Raw genomic sequence first — 17,484 nt, forward strand, 5'->3', positions numbered from 1 at the left:
CCAATTGTGAGCAAGCATATGGAATATTTATTACCTTTTCTACAAAATACATTCCTTCTAAATCTCGCCTACCTAGCACAACCAACCTTTTCCATTACGGTCCAAGAACTAATCTAGGGTTTAAGCCACATACCCCCCCCCACAGAGGAGAGGGGGATGGGGCTGTTGCATTGCACATCCCCACCCTCACTGAGGGGGAGGGGGATGGGGATGTTACATTGCACACCCCCAGCCCCACAGAGAGAGGGATGTTACATTGCACACCCACACCCCCAGAGGAAATGAAGGTGTTGCATTGCACACCCCCACCCCCACCCCCACCCCCAGAGGAAATGAAGATGTTGCATTGCACACCCCCACCCCCAGAGGAAATGAAGATGTTACATTGCACGCCCACACCCCAGAGGAAATGAAGGTGTTGCATTGCACACCCCCACCCCCAGAGGAAATGAAGATGTTGCATTGCACACCCCCACCCCCAGAGGAAATGAAGGTGTTGCATTGAACGCACCCACCCCCATCCAGGAAATGAAGGTGTTGCATTGAACACACCCACCCCTACAGAGGAAATGAAGGTGTTGCATTGAACGCACCCACCCACATCCAGGAAATGAAGGTGTTGCATTGAATACACCCAACCCCACGGAAAGAGGTGGGGGTGAGGGGGTGAATGTTGCGCTGCTGCGCGCACACACGCACAATACGCAGGCGCAAACACGGCACGGCCGGCTGTCACGCAGGCGCTACCCCTCCAAACAAACCGGTCATTCCCCGCACACGCCCTCCCTGCTTTCCAATGACAGGAAGGTTCCTGTTGACAGTCCGGTTTTGGGATTAACGGTTCGCCTTTCCCAGTTCCCCTTTCCCCGCAGCAATCACTCACATGCTCCCGGGCCTTGCGCTCGGCCACCACCTCCCGCTGCAGCCGCTCCGCTCGCTCCTCGGCGTCGTCCGCCTGCTGCTGCAGCACTTTAATCTTCCGCTTCACCGCTTCGAGGCAAGTCCCGGCCATCCCGGGAACCGGAGCAGTTGGAAATAAAGCCGCCGGTGGGGTGGGAGAGGAGGAGGAGCTGTTTCCGACACGGATTCCTGTCAGAGACACCCAACAACGGCCGGAGGGGAAGGGGGAAGGCGCGGCGCGTCTCCAGGAAGTGACGGAACCGCGCTCTGCCGGCGGCTCGTACGTCAGGTGAGCACGCGCGCTGAGGGGAGAAGGGAGCGCGCGTGCGCACACGCGCCGAGGGAGGGAGGGAGGGAAACATCCCCACGAGGCCGAAGCTCAGAGCGCGCATGCGCGTTCCAAAGGGAGTGGCGCCAACCGCTTTTCAGAGGGGAAGAAAAATAAACCGAAACAAAAACAAAAGACGGAAATACCTGGAAAAAAACTCAGCAGGTCTGGCAGCATCTGCACAGTTGACGTTTCGAGTCCGTATGACTCTTCATCAGAACTAAGTAAAAATAGAAGAGAGGTGAAATATAAGCTGGTTTAAGGGAGGTGGGACAGGTAAAGCTGGATATAGGGCCAGTGATAGGTGGAGATAACCAAAAGATGTCACAGACAAAAGGACAAAGAGGTGTTATAGGTGGTGATATTATCTAAAGGAATGTGATAAAGAGTAGAAAACAGGACGAGCAAGGTACAGAAAGCCCTATCGTAAGTTTCCTTTAATATTTGTCCTTAGTTTTACAGCTGACCTGACTTAGGGGCTGTGCTTATTTTGTCCCTTAGCTTGTTAATTTAGTTTAACTGTTTAACTCCAAAAGGGTTACAGATAGCCCTAGTGGGGGTGGGGTGAAGGGAAGGGATCGAAGTAGGCTAAAAGGTACAGATAAAACAATGGATGGAAATACATTTAAAAATAATGGAAATAGGTGGGAAAAGAAAAATCTACATAAGTTATTGGAAAAAAATTGGGTGGGGGGGGTGGATCGGAAAGGGGGTGGGGATGGAGGAGAGAGTTCACGACCTAACGTTGTTGAACTCAATGTTCAGTCCAGAAAGCTGTAAAGTGCCTAGTCGGAAGATGAGGTGCTGTTCCTCCAGTTTGCGTTGAGCTTCACTGGAACAGTGCAGCAGGCCAGGGACGGACATGTGAGCTTGAGAGCAGGGTGGGGTGTTGAAATGGCAAGCGACAGGGAGGTCTGGGTCATGCTTGCAGACAGACTGAAGGCGTTCCGCAAAGCGGTCACCCAGTCTGCGTTTGGTCTCTCCAATGTAGAGGAGACTGCATTGGGAGCAGCAAATGCAGTAGACTAAATTGAGGGCAGTGCAAGTGAAATGCTGCTTCACTTTAAAGGAATATTTGGGCCCTTGGACGATGAAGAGGGGTAAAGTAAAGTGGCAGGTGTTGCATCTTCTGCAGTTGCATGGGAAGGTGCCGTGTGAGGGGGTTGAGGTGTAGGGGGTGATGGAGGAGTGGACCAAGGTGTCCTGGAGGGAACGATCCCTGCGGAACGCCGCTGGGGGGGGGTGAAGGGAAGATGTGTTTGGTGGTAGCATCATGCTGGTAATTATCAACTGAAGTAATCATCGATGTACCGAAGAAAGAGTTGTGGGAGGGGGCCGGAGTAAGACTGGAACAAGGAATGTTCCACATGACGCATAAAGAGACAGGCATAGCTGGAGCCCATGAGGGTACCCATAGCCACACCTTTTATTTGGAGGAAGTGAGAGGAGTTTAAGGAGAAATTGTTCAATGTGAGAACAAGTTCAGCCAGACGGAGGAGAGTAGTGGTGGATGGGGATTATTCGTGCCTCTGTTCGAGGAAGAAGCAGAGAGCCATCAGACCATCCTGGTGGATATATACATCCAGTCCTACTCCGGCCTCCTCTCACAACTCTTTCTCCGGTACATCAGAGATTACTTCGGTGCTGCTTCATGCTCTCGTCTGGACCTGGAAAAATTTATTAATTTTGCTTCCAATTTCCACTCCTCCATCATTTTCACATGGTCCATCTCTGACACTTCCTTGATCTCTCTGTCTCAATTTCTGGTGATAGACTGTCCACCAATATCCATTACAAGCCTACTGACTCTCACAGCTACCTTGACTACAGCTCCTCACACCCCGCTTCCTGTAAGGACTCCATCCCATTCTCTCAGTTCCTTCGCCTCCGCCGCATCTGTTCTGATGATGCCACTTTCAAACACAATTCTTCTGACATGTCCTCCTTCTTCATTAACTGAGGTTTTCAACCCACGGTGGTTGACAGGGCCCTCGACCGTGTCCGGCCATCTCCCGCGCAACCGCCCTCACACCTTCCTCTCCCTCCCAGAAACACGATAGGGTCCCCCTTGTCCTCACTTATCACCCCACCAGCCTCCGCATTCAAAGGATCATCCTCCATCATTTCCGCCAACTGCAGCATGATGCCACCACCAAAGACATCTTCCCTTCACTCCCCCTCCGGCGGCATTCTGCAGGGATCGTTCCCTCTGGGACACCCTGGTCCACTCCTCCATCACCCCCTACACCTCAAACCCCTCCCATGGCACCTTCCCACGCAGAAGGTGCAACACCTGCCCCTTTACTTCCCCTCTCCTCACCATCCAAGGGCCCAAACACTCCTTTCAAGTGAAGCAGAATTTCACTTGCACTTCTCTCAACTTAGTCTACTGCATTTGTTACTCCCAATGCGGTTTCCTCTACATTGGAGAGACCAAACGCAGACTGGGTGACCGCTTTGCAGAACACCTTTGGTCTGTCCGCATGCATTGCCCAGACCTCCCTGTCGCTTGCCATTTCAACACTCCACCCTGCTCTCTTGCCCACATGTCCGTCCTTGGCTTGCTGCATTGTTCTAGTGAAGCTCAACGCAAACTGGAGGAACGGCATCTCATCTTCCGACTAGGCACTTTACAGCCTTCCGGACTGAATATTAAGTTCAACAATTTTATATCATGAACTCTCTCCTCTATCCCCACCCCCTTTCCGATTCCCCCCTCCTTTTTTTTTGCAATAATTTATATAGACTTTTCCCACCTATTTCCATTATTTTTAAATGTATTTCCATCCATTGTTTTATCTCTACCTTTTAGCCTTTTTTGATTCCTTCACCCCACCCCCACTAGGACTATCTGTACCTTGCTCGTCCTGCTTTCTACCCTTAATTAGCACATTCCTTAGATAATATCACCATCTTCAACACCTCTTTGTCCTTTTGTCTATGACATCCTTTGGTTATCTCCACCTCTATCCAGCTCTACTTGTCACATCCCCCTTAAACCAGCTTATATTTCACCTCTCTTCTATTTTTACTTAGTTCTGTTGAAGGGTCATTTGGACCCAAAACATTAACTGTGTTCCTTTCCGCAGATGCTGCCAGACCTGCTGAGTTTTTCCAGGTATTTTTGTTTTGTTTTGGATTTCCAGCATCCGCAGTTTTTTGCTTTTATCTTAAAGAAATAAACCCTCCGCATGTCGGTCACGCCGAGGGAAATCTCCCCTTATTGGCCAATCTGAGAGGAATCTCCTCCCCTTATTGGCCAATCTGAGAGGAATCTCCTCCACGTGTTGGCCAATCTGAGAGGAATCTCCTCCACGTGTCGGCCAATCTGAGAGGAATCTCCTCCACGTGTCGGCCAGTCTGAGAGGAATCTCCTCCCCTTATTGGCCAGTCTGAGAGGAATCTCCTACAGGTGTCGGCCAGTCTGAGAGGAATCTCCTCCACATGTCGGCCAGTCTGAGAGAAATCTCCACATTTTGGCCAGTTTTAGAGAAATCTCCTCCACATGTTGGCCACTCGGAGAAATCTCCTCCAAGTATTGGCTGGTCTGAGAGAAATCTTCACGTGTTGGTCAGTCTGAAGAATATCTACTCCATGTCTTGGTCTGCTGAGAGAAATATACCCTCCACGCGTCGGCCACTCTGAGAAATAAACCCTCCACGTGTTGGTCACTTTGAGAGAAACAAGCCATCCACATGTTGGCCTGTCTGAGAAAATGAAACCCTCCACATGTTGGTCACTGAGAGAAATCTCCACGTTAGTCACTTTGAGAGAAATTGTCTTGAAAGTTGACCAGTGCGTGAAGTCTTTTCATTGTTGACCAATGTGACAGAAATTTTCTTAAAAGTTTGTCATACTCTGCTTAGAAAGGAATGATTACCAGTGTCAGGAAATTTGATGGAATAACGTCCAAACTCCTTGGTGTCACAGATTAAAAACCTTCAAATATCAGGAATGTGAGACGAGAACGCCCGAATGCATAGGGAATTGAGCAAATACCTCCTAATGCAGTGAGACAAACCTTCTCTCCCAAAGTCCTTTCACCACCCCGCCCCTTCACACAACACAGTGGTAGGGAACCTGAGGGGCAAATCTCCAAAGGTTGAGGAATCCGAAATGAAAAAACCCCTTCTATTGTCGAATCCACGTAGTAACTGGGAAACGCAAGTCCACCAGCATCTGAAGGGTGAAAGGACAGATCAACTTTTGATGTTGAGACCTTTTAAATCCAAAAATGGCTCATTAAGGCCAAATTTAGGACAGGTTTCGGGGAGTCTCAGTTCACAAGGAGTGACAAGCATCCTGGAATCATTCAAAAACCAAACAGATGATTCAGTGAGGGACATTGATGTATGTTTGGTGGAATGAATGGAGTTAAGCCAACTGGCCTTCCATATCTATATTTATTTTGTGAAAAACACAGTGTAACATAATGTCCCAAACAACTACACTTCAAAAGAACTCCCAGTGTTGTAAAAGGCTTTGCAATGTCATGAAGGCCCTGAGATAGGCTCTATAAATTCAAGTTTTTTTTTTGATTTATTGATACCAACAGACCTTGGGGTTCTGATTTCAGATGTATCCATCAATAAAGCGACAGTGCTAAGAGCAAACGCTTTGCAAGTCCCCAGGCTCAATTTAAACTGCAAGTACAAGACAAACACAAATGCATTTCGAGGGCCGATAATCTGTTATAACAGGCCTCGAATGTCAGTCGAACCCTGGAGTTACCGTGCACCGATTTGGTCTCCCTGTTATGAACTGGATACCGAGGCAGTTGGCGTAGGTGCAAAAAAATACTATTTGCAGAAATGAGAGGTTATGACTATCAGGAAGGACTGAACAAGCTGGGCCTCTTCCCTATCGGACAAAGAAGACTCTGAGGTGTGACCGGATTAAGAATGTATCAGTGTGTGAAAGGGTTTGATGGGGTAGGTGTAGAGAAAGTGGGATGCGGGTGTCACTGATTAGACCAGCATTTATTGCCCATCCCTAATTGCCCCTTGAGAAGGTGGTGGTGAGCCGCCTTCTTGAACCGTTGCAGTCCGTGTGGTGTTAGGTAGGGACTTCCAGGATTTTGGCCCAACGACAGGCAAGTTTCCACTAAAAGGGAGTGGGGGAGGGCTGCATTGATATGATGGTCAGTAATAAATCCAATCAGGAATTTGGGAGAAACTTCTTTACCCTGTGAATGTGGAGCACGTTGCCTCATGAGGTTGAATAGCACAGATGCAATTTAGGGGAAACTGGATAAACACAAGAGGGAGAAAGGAATTGGAGGTTATACCGGTGAGATATGAAGAGTTGGAGGGAAGAGGCTCTTGTCGAGCAGCAAAGACCAGCTAGGCCACATCATCTGATTCTGTGCTGTGCATTCTAATCGCTGGACCTGGGCAGGGGAAGCTATAGCTTGGAGACCCCTAATTTATGGAGAAGTAGCATGCGATTGGAGAAGCCGTGATTCTCAGATAATTCTAACTTTGTAGCGCTGTCTCGCCTCCCTGTGGAATGGTTGTGCAGTGCGGGTTGGCATCTTCAGCGAGGAGATTGAAGGGTTTCTCTCACATACACACACACACCACCCCCCCCCCAACAGTGATGACCATTTCAAATCAGTGATTTCAACCTTCAGGCATTTCCAGAGCCTAAGTGTCAGAGAATCTGGAGACAGGAATATGTTTGGAATGCGGAGTGTTCATTGTTAAACTTCTCTGGTCACCAATGCAGTCATTTACTGCCTGCTCGGGATGGGGGGTGGCCCCCTGAGTGGCTGGTGCCAGATCGTTTTGGAAAGAAAAGAAACCACTGAGGAATCACATCCTTTCTGTGCCCTGGTAACGGTGCCAGCGGCTGCTCAGAATAGCGTACAGAAAGCTAAAATGCACTTCTGATCTTATATTGGATCCAAGGGGAATGAGCAGCGATGAACACATTTGATATTCTGGTGGTTTTGCTTGTCCTACGTGGTACCTCTCCTGATCCACGGCATAGTTTGCCCAGTTGAGAAGGCCAGAATTTGCTGTCCATCCCTGATGGCCCTTGAATTGAGTGGCGTTGCTCGCCATTTCAAGGGCTGTTAAGAGTCAACCACTTTGCTGTGGATCTGGAGTCACACCTGGACCGCACCGGGTAAGGGCAGCAGACTTCCCTTCCCTAAGGAACATTAGTCAACCAGATGCGTTTTTACAATAGTTGTCATGGTCACCATTACTGAGACTAGCTTTATATTCCAGATTTTTATTCATTGAATTTAAATTCCACCAGCTGCCGTGGTGGGATTTGAACCCGTCTTGCCAGAGAGCATTAGCCTCGGCCTCTGGGTGACATTACTACTATGCCACCGCCTTGCTGAAACCAAGATCTAATTGAATTGCGGTGGAACGTGCTCAAAGGGCTGAATGGCCGGCTCCTGTGCCTATGTTCCTCCTTCACTGCTGTCCCCAGGGCCTCCCTTAAATGATATGTGGAGAAGCCAGGTCCAGTATCAGGCCAACAGAATAAGATGAACTGTGTCTGGATTCCAGAATTTGTGCTGCCTTCTTGCTCTTAGAATCATGGAACGGACAGCACAGTATTGTGTCCGTAGTGCTGTTGCTGCTGGAGTGGAGTGCTCCCTCTACTGTAATCCCCATTACCCTGCCCTTTCCCTGTGTCTCTGTGGGGATGACTTGTTGTTTTGAGGAATTACAGCTCGGAGCAGTTGGAATGAATGGACTTGCAGCCAACCTGAGAAGCAGTTGGGTTGGACTCTCAAACTAGGAGACGTAATTTGGAAACCCAACTGGCCTTGGGTCGGTCTCTGAACCAGGAGATGGCAGTCCCTTCCCCTGTCCCCCCCCCTCCCTGGCATTTTCACTAGGGTTTCCCCTTGGATGCCAAGGTTTTTTTTTATCAATTTGAGCTGTTAAAGTCAAAAAGGAAAGGGTTTGCACCTTTCCTGACCTCAGAAGGTCCCGAAGTGCTTTACAGCTAATGAAATACCTCTTGTTATGAAATGTAGTCACCATTGGAAACCCTGCAGCCAAATTGTGCACAGCAAGGCCCACAAACACAATGTGAAATCGGCCAGATCATTTATTTTTATGTGTGACATTGGCCGAGGAATAAATATTGGCCGGGGCACTGGAGGGAACTCAATCTGCACTCCTTCGAAGTGCTGTGGGAGGTTTTACGACCGCCGGAGATGTGCAGATACGGATTTGGCACTCCCCATCCGTTCTGTGTTATCCCGAATTATGGCCAGGATTTTCTGATCCACGCCCGCCGCGGAACCAGAAATCCTCGCCCGAAGTTAACGGACCTTTGGCTGGTCCGTCAAATTTTCCATCCAGCCCACAGCTGGAAAATCCCAACCCATGTGCTCAAATCTCTGGAGTGGGACTGGAATTCACTACCTTCTAACTCAGAGGCAAGAGCACCACCTACTGATCCACGGCTGCCATCTATAGCTAGGGCAAGCAGAGACAGGTCAGCTGGTACACCCACTTGTAACCTGATAGGGTGGTCGTAGAAGTGCCTGCAGGTTCCACCTTCCAATTTCGGGGCATGATCTTGGCTTCAGATGAGGGCCAGCTCAAGAGAGGTGGAGTCCAGCTACCACCTTGACTGGCGAGTAGAAACAGCAAGATTTCGGGGGGAGGAAGACATCAGTAAGGGAGGAACATTAGGAGCAGGAGTAGGCCTTTCAGTACCATCATGACTGATCTTCTTTCTCAAGTAACATTTTGAACATTCTCACTCACGTCAGCGGCTTTCTTCTCAGCCAGTTCCAGTTTCTCCTGAGCATCTTTCAGGGCCTCCGAATACTTGTCCAGTTCATCCTCTGTCCCCTTGAGCCTCTTCTGCATGGCCGCCAACTCATCCTCCAACTGTCAGAGAAGGAGCGAGGGAGAAAGAAACAAACAGAGAGATTAAAGGAAAACAGATTATTAAGAGAATAAAATGGTAAGGATGGAGTTAAAGAAAATGAACTGAAGCTATATCTAGACGTTTACGATGAATATTACATTTCAGTGCAAATGATGCAGGGTGTACCAAAGAGTTACAGTGTTGGGTGTGACGTATGTCGGAGTATCAGAGTGAGGGGTGTGGGATATATTGGAGCGTTAGAGTGAGGGGTGTGAGGTATATAGCAGTATTACAGGGAGGGATGTGAGGTATATCGGAGTGTTAGAGTGAGGTGTTTGAGGTATATCGGAGTGTTACAGTGAGGGGTGTGGGGTATATCAGGGCGTTACAGTGAGGGGTGTGGGGTATATCAGGGCATTACAGTGAGGGCTGTAGTCTATAATAGTGTTACGGTTGGTGGGGGGGGGTGTGGTGGATATATCAGTGTTACAGTGAGGAGTGTTGGATATATCAGAGTTACAGTGAGGGGTGTGGGGTATATCAGAATGTTAGAGTGAGGGCTGTAGGATATATCAGAGTATTACAGTGAGGGATGTGGGTTATATCAGAGTGTTACAGTGAGGGCTTTGGATATATCAGACTGTTACAGTGAGGGCTGTAGGATATATCAGAGTGTTACAGTGAGGGCTGTATGGTATATCAGAGTGTTACAGTGAGGGCTGTATGGTATATCAGAGTGTTTCAGTGAGGGCTGTAGGATATATCAGTGTTTCAGTGAGGGCTGTAGGATATATCAGAGAGTGTTACAGTGAGGGTTGTAGGATATATCAGAGTGTTACAGTGAGGGGTGTGGGGTATATCAGAGTGTTACAGTGAGGGGTGTGGGGTATATCAGAGTGTTACAGTGAGGGGTGTGGGGTATATCAGAGTGTTACAGTGAGGGGTGTGGGGTATATCAGAGTGTTACAGTGAGGGGTGTGGGGTATATCAGAGTGTTACAGTGAGGGGTGTGGGGTATATCAGAGTGTTACAGTGAGGGGTGTGGGGTATATCAAAGTGTTACAGTGAGGGGTGTGGGGTATATCAGAGTGTTACAGTGAGGGGTGTAGGATATATCAGAGTGTTACAGTGAGGTGTGTGGGGTATATCAGAGTGTTACAGTGAGGGGTGTGGGGTATATCAGAGTGTTACAGTGTGGTTTGTTGAATATATCATAATGTGTAACAGTGATAGGGGTGGGAATCCATTGGAGAGTCAAGTGAAAGTTTTGAAGAAATCAGTGAATATTGCAATGAGTAATCTTGATGTATTGGAGAACGTTACAGTGAAGGGTGAACAGTGTGAGGTACTATTGAATCCCCTCACAACACTTTCAGACAGTGCAGTCCAGATTATTTCAACTTGCTGCAAAAGAAACATTCTCCTCATCTCTCCCTCAGGTTCTTTTGCCAAATCTCTTAAATCCATGTCCTCTCTTTATTGACCCTCCTGACAGTGGAAACATTTTACCTTTATTTCCTCTTTCAAAACCCCTCTAAACTTTGAACAGAGCTGTTAAAACTGCCATTAACCTTCTCCACTCTAAGGAGAACAAACTCAGTTCTTTTAAGTATTTCCACATATCTGAAGTTCCTTATCCCTAATTCTAGTAAATCTCTTCTCCACCCTCTCCAATTGCTTGGAGGGTGAGTTCACTGCCGAATGTGGCCATTCAGCCTAGTACATACCAATTTCCACCCAAATTCGTACAGCATTCGTCGATCTTAATAGAGATGTTACAATTGTTTTCAGCACCTGTAAGCTAAGGAGGCATTAGACAGCCAATGTTCTCTCACCTGACCACCATTCAGTGTTTCACGCTCAAAATGCATACTAGTGTGACTCTGTTGGCACTCTGCTGTGATGCCCTGCGCAGTTGACTAGCTTACCATTTTTCTGGCCTGCACTGTGAATAGCTCCTCGGTTGAAGCATGGGCTCCAGCCAGGGTCTATGCTCCATGGGCGCCTCTTGGTGCCTCACCCAAGGGGCCATTTCTGCACCGACGTGCCTTGGGTCATTGTGCAGGCTCGTGATCTCGAGGGTAGCGGGGGTTGGCTTGCGGTCAAACAGCAGTCCAGCCCGGCGCTCACTCACTCCTCAACATCCAAAAGCACGCGCTACCCAGTCGGGGGTGACAGAATAGCAGTCAAGTGTTGGTCTGACTTTGTCTCCCCCCACAACCCCCCCGCCCCCCACTAACATAACCTTGTTACCGATTCCCTGCTGGAGGAACATGGGACCCTCCCAGCCCACATGGATGGTTAACACACTGCCTGGTGTGCTTCCCCTCCCTCAAACCGTGAGGATGGAAGCGAAGGGATTTTGTTTAAAACCAACTCCTCTCCTCACCTGCTTGCTTCTCTCCTCCGCTGCCTTTTTATCTGCTTCAGCCTGCTCTGCTCTGTCAAGCGCGTTCTCCTTGTCCAGTTTCAACATCTGCATCTTCTTCTTGATGGCCTCCATTTTGTATTTTTAGTTCACACCTCACGATGAAGAAGAAACAAAAGGCAACAGCTCAGGGACCGCCCCCCCCGCCAACTTCACACTTGTCGGTGGTTCAGCTTCAGAGGCACTGAGAGCGCCTGAGGGAGAGATGCCCAGTTCCAAAGTGGCCCCTCTGTTCTCTCCCACGCCAGATGATATCTCCCCTCGTCTCCGAAACCCAACCTGAAGACTATTTTAGGCAGCCCGTTGGACACTGTCAAGGTTGAGACAATGATTGGCTGGCTGGTTGCCAAGTGATCATGCTGTTCTCTGTATTTGAGTCCAGCAGACAACTGGTTTCTATTAAAAGAGTGGGCAGCTGCCCCCCTCACTTATCCTTTTTTTTTCTCCAGCTGACTCTACATAGACTAACTTAAAATTTACAGCACAGAAACGGGCCATACAGCCCAACTGGTCCATGGTGTTTAACCTCCACACAAGCCTTCTTTCAACAACTTCATCTCACATAATCAGCACTACCTTCTGTCCCGTTCTATTTGATGTATTTATCCAGCTTCCCCCTTAAATGCATCTCTGTTGCTCACCTGTGGGGCCACTTCTCACCACTCTCTGAATTTCCTATTGGATTTTTTAATGACTGTCCAGTTTGACATCCTCTAGTTTTGGACTTGCTGTGTAAGTGAAAATATCTTCTCCACCTCTAATCTATCGAGTCCCTTCTACTGGTGTGTGGCTTCCCAGTATCCAGGGTTCCTACACTACCCCTCTGAAGCAGATGATGAGTGCCAAGGGCTTGGAGGCTGCAGGCAGCACCATCCTGATGTTCGTGCGTTCGTTCAATGTAAGGGTGGGGTCACTGGAGAGCAATCAGGAGCAAGAGCCATGGTCAATGTTACTGACCCTAACCCAGGCCAGTGAGGCAAACTGTGATGCCCCATCTACCACCCTAGTTGAGCTCAGCAGTCAGCTGTAGCTCAGCACTCTTGGACTCAGAAGGTTGTCGGTTCTAGTCTCACTTCAGAGGGCTCAGCATTATAATCCAGGCTGACATTCCCTGTACAGTACTAAGGGAGTGCTGCACTGTCGAAGATGCCGGCTTTTGGATAAGAGTCTGCCCTCAGGTGGAGGTAAGAGATCTGATGGGATACTATTTGGGAGTTCGCTCCGTTGATCGAATCGAAGAGTTTAGGATGCTTAAAGGAATTGATGGAGCAGGTGGAAACAAACTCTGTTGGGAACAAGGGGGCAGAACCTTAAAATTGGAGCCAGGCCGTTCTGGGATGCTGTCGGGAAGCACTTATTCACATAAAGGGTATTGGAAATCTGGAACGCTCTCCTGCAAAAAGTTGTTGAGGCTGGGTGGGGTGTGGAGGGTGGGTGGGGGAGTCAATTGAAAATTTCAAAACTGAGATTGACAGATTTTTGTTAGGCAAAGGATATGGAGTCAAGGTGAAACCGAGGTACAGGTGAGCCATGCCCTACTTGAATGGTGGGGCAGACTCAAAGCACTGAATGATCTCCCCCTGCTGCTAGGCTGCAGTGCCCTGGCCAATATACATCCCCATCTGACAGCACTAAAACAGATGGTCTGGTCAATTATTTCTTTGCTGTTTGAGGTGGGAGCAGATTTCAACTGCAGCAACTTGCCAAGGCTCCTTTGACAGCATCTTCCAAAATCCGCTACCTCTACCACTTAGCGGGATAAGGGGCAGCAGACGGACGGGAACACCATCACCTGCAAGTCACACACCAGCCCCGCTTGGAAAGACATCGGCCGTTCCTTCACTGTCGCTGGGCCAAAATCCTGGAACTCCCTCCCTAACAGCGCCGTGCGTGTACCTACACCATCTGGACCGCAATGGCCCAACCTTCTGAAGCACAGTTAGGAATGGGCAACAAATGCCAGCCTTGCCAGCGATATCCCCATCCCCTGAACAAATTTTTCTGAAAATTGAAAAGTCCCTTTTAGCTTTTACAGAATAAAGCTGTTGACTGGAATTTTTATCACAGCTGTTTTATTTTTAGAGCTACTTTGAACGGACGTTGTTCTGCTCCAGACTTCACCCATTGTATCCCTGTCTAATCCATGCGCCTGGAGGCTTACGATGTGTTAAGGTGGGTCTATTCCTGTCAGGTTACCTCATTCAGACAAAAATAAAGCTCCAGGAGGAATTTAACAACAGCTGTCACTAGACGTAGAGGACCACACACACAATTAGATCGTGACGATGTCCCCAAGGCCACTGAGAGTCCTTGCTTTTAAAAGCATGGGTGCCAACTGCCTTGCAGTACACCTAATGTCTATTCTTGTCCTGCGAACTTCGAGTGCACCCTGGCTCTTTGACTCTGGAGGGCATCACAGCTGGGCATTATCCCTGAACATCCACATGGAAGCTGTCCAGCAATGATAGGCAGCCCAGGTCTGGGCATGCATACGAACATGCGAATCAGGAACAGGAGTAGGCCATTCAGCCCCTTGAGCCTGCTCCGCCGTTCAATAAGCTCATGCTGATCTGATTGCGGCCTCCACTCCACTTTCCGGTTGTAATGTAAGAAATGCAGCAAGCAATTTGCGCACAGCAAGGTCCCTCAAATACATTGAAATAAAGACTAACTTTAAGCAACGTTGGCTGAGGGTTAAATATTGGCCCCAGGACGTTGCAGAGAACTCCACTTGCTCCTCTTAAAGGTAATGCCATGGGATGCTTCACATCCACCTCAGTTTAGCTTCTTATCTGACAGTGCAGTACTCCCTCTGTCCTGCATCGGGAGTGTTGGCCCAGATATTTGTGCTGGTCTGTGAAGTGGGTTTCAAATCCACAACCTTCTGATTCAAAAGTTCAGAGCGCTACCCACTAAGTCACAGCAAGGTCAAACTACACTGGCTGTGGTCGTGATCAGTTCAGACTTTACCTGGTCTCTGTGTCTCAGTGTTGACCTGGGTAGTGCGCTTACCCAGTGAAGCCACAGGTAAAGGTGACCCCCTCCTGGAACCTGCTGTCATCAGAATCCCTCAGTCATGCTTGATCCTGTAAGACAGTGTGACTGTCCCTGTGTGATTGTAAACGTATCAATAACAGAAGGTCCTGGGTCCAATTCCTGATCTTTCCGGAAATACAGATCTCAGTGGCAGGAGGAGAGCCACAATTAGACTCCGCTCCTCTGGGCTAAGGAGGGAAAGATTTCCTTCGATCATTATTCAGGGCCGGACAAAGAATAATCAACATAGAGAAAGCTTTACTCTGTATCTAACCCCATGCTGTACCTGTCCTGGGAGTGTTTGATGGGGACAGTGTAGAGGGAGCTTTACTCTGTATCTAATCCCATGCTGTACCTGTCCTGGGAGTGTTTGATGGGGACCGTGTAGAGGGAGCTTTACTCTGTATCTAAGCCCGTGCTGTACCTGTCCTGGGAGAATTTGATGGGGACAGTGTAGAGGGAGCTTTACTCTGTATCTAACCCCATGCTGTACCTGTCCTGGGAGTGTTTGATGGGGACAGTGTAGAGGGAGCTTTACTCTGTATCCAACCCCGTGCTGTACCTGTCCTGGGAGTGTTTGATGGGGAGAGTGTAGAGGGAGCTTTACTCTGTTTCTAACCCCATGCTGTACCTGTCCTGGGAGTGTTTGATATGGACAGTGTAGAGGGAGCTTTACTCTGTATCTAACCCCATGCTGTACCTGTCCTGGGAGTGTTTGATGGGGACAGTGTAGGGACCATAAGACGTAGGAGCAGAAGTAGGCCATTCGACCCATCGAGTCTGTTCTCCCATTCAATGAGATCATGGCTGATCTGATAATCCTCAAATCCACTTTCCTGCTTTTTCCCCATAACCCTTGATGCCCTCACTGATTAACAATCTGTCTAAGTCTGTCTTGAATATACTTAAACACCCAGCTTCTGCAGTAAAGGATTCCACAGATTCACTACCTCTGAAAGAAGAAATTCCTCCTAATCTCTGTCTTAAATGGGTGACTCCTTACTCTGAGATTATGCCCGCTGGTCCTAGACTCTCCCACAAGGGGAAACAACCTCTCAGCATCTACCCTGTCAAGCCCCCTAAGAATCTTATATTTTTCAATAAAGACGCCTCTCATTTTTCTCAACTCCAATGAGCACAGGCCCAACCTACTCAACCTCTCCTCATAAGAAAATCCCTCCATACCCGGGATCAACCTAGTGAACCTTCTCTGGACTGCCTCCAATGCCAGTATATCTTTCCTTAGATAAGGGAACCAAAACTGTTCACAGTATTCTAGGTGTGGTCTAACTAGGGCATTGTATAGTTTTAGCAAGACTTCTCTATTTTTATCATACCCTGCTTCCTGTAAGGACTCCATCCCATTCTCTCAGTTCCTTTGCCTCCGTCGCATCTGTTCTGATGATGCCACTTTCCAAAACAGTTCCTCTGACATGTCCTCCTTCTTCCTTAACCAAGGTTTTCCACCCACTGTGGTTGACAGGGCCCTCAACCATGTCAGGCCCATCTCCCGCTCATCTGCCCTCACTCTTTCCTCTCCCTTCCAGAAACATCTCAATTATCACCCCACCAGCCTCCACATTCAAAGGATCATCCTCCGCCATTTCCGCCAACTCCTGCATGATGCCACCACCAAACACATCTTCCCATCACCCCCCCTCCGGCGGCATTCCGCAGGGATTGTTCTCTCCGGGACACCCTGGTCCACTCCTCCATCACCCCCTACACCTCAACCCCCTCCCACGGCACCTTCCTATGCAACCGCAGAAGGTGTTACACCTGCCCCTTTACTTCCCCCCTCCTCATTGTCCAAGGGCCCAAACACTCCTTTCAAGTGAAGCAGCATTTCACTTGCACTTCCCTCAATTTAGTCTACTGCATTCACTGCTCCCAATGCGGTCTCCTCTACATTGGAGAGACCAAATGCAGACTGGGTGACTGCTTTGCAGAACACCTTCGGTCTGTCCGCAAGCATGACCCAGACCTCCCTGTCGCTTACCATTTTAACACTCCACCCTGCTCTCATGCCCACATGTCTGTCCTTGGCCTGCTGCATTGTTCCAGTGAAGCTCAACGCAAACAGCACCTCATCTTCCGACTAGGCACTTTACAGCCTTCCGGACTTAACATTGAGTTCAACAGCTTCAGATCATGAACTCTCTCCTCCATCCCCACCCCCTTTCTGATCCCCCCTTTTCCAATAATTTATATATTTTACATATATTTTTCTTTCCCCACCTATTTTTAAATCTATCGTTTTATCTCCACCTTTTAGCCCATTTCGATCCCTTCCCCCCACCCCACCCCACCCCACTCCCAATAAGGCTATCTGCCACTTGTTTGTCCTGCTTTCTACCCTTAATGTCACCATTAGCACATTCGTTAGATAATATCATCACCGTCAACACCCCTTTGTCCTTTTGTCTATGACATCTTTGGCAGTCTCTTCTTTGCCTCCACCTATCACTGGCCCTCTATCCAGCCACACCTGTCCCACCCCCTCCACCAGCTTATATTTAACCTCATTTCTATATTTCTTTAGTTCTGATGAAGAGTCATACGGACTCAAAACATTAGCTGTATTCCTCTCTGCAGATGCTGTCAGACCTGCTGAGTTTTTTGTTTTTGTTTCAGATTTGCAGCACCTGTAGTATTTTGCTTTTCTCTATTTTTATACTCCATTCCCTTTGAAATAAAGGCCAACATTCCATGTGCCTTCCCTGTTATCTGCTGAGCTTGTATGCTAGCTTTTTGGGATTCATGCATGAGGACCCCCGAATCCCCCTGTGCTACAGCTTTCTGCAGTCTTTCTGCATTTAAATAATATTCAGCTCCTCTATTCTTCCTGCCAAAGTGCATAACCTCACATTTTCCCACATTATATTCCATCTGCCAAGTTTTTGACCATTCACAGAACCTGTCTAAACCCCTCTATAGACTCTTT

General features: G+C 48.5%; 2 protein-coding genes across 9 annotated transcripts in view; one reads left to right on the plus strand and one right to left on the minus strand.

Annotated features, from left to right (window-relative positions):
- Positions 1 to 11,594, minus strand: part of LOC121274337 (tropomyosin alpha-3 chain) — a 48,560-nt gene extending 36,966 nt beyond the window's left edge. For 5 of the 8 annotated variants that reach the window (XM_041181579.1, XM_041181580.1, XM_041181577.1 and 2 more), the window contains exon 1: positions 884 to 1,012. In XM_041181579.1, coding sequence (XP_041037513.1) covers positions 884 to 1,012 — 129 coding nt within the window. Of the gene's footprint in view, positions 1 to 883; positions 1,013 to 8,970; positions 9,097 to 11,465 lie in introns of those variants that run through there. The other 3 variants (XM_041181584.1, XM_041181582.1, XM_041181583.1) reach the window with 1 other exon arrangement.
- The window catches only part of LOC121274339 (myosin-13-like), a 56,570-nt gene continuing 40,158 nt past the window's right edge, over positions 1,073 to 17,484 (plus strand). The window contains exon 1 of the mRNA XM_041181585.1: positions 1,073 to 1,189. The gene's annotated coding sequence lies outside the window, so the exon portion shown is untranslated. The remainder of the gene's footprint in view (positions 1,190 to 17,484) is intronic.

Source organism: Carcharodon carcharias (assembly GCF_017639515.1).
Source record: "Carcharodon carcharias isolate sCarCar2 chromosome 36 unlocalized genomic scaffold, sCarCar2.pri SUPER_36_unloc_1, whole genome shotgun sequence".
In the NCBI taxonomy this organism is placed as follows: domain Eukaryota; kingdom Metazoa; phylum Chordata; class Chondrichthyes; order Lamniformes; family Lamnidae; genus Carcharodon; species Carcharodon carcharias.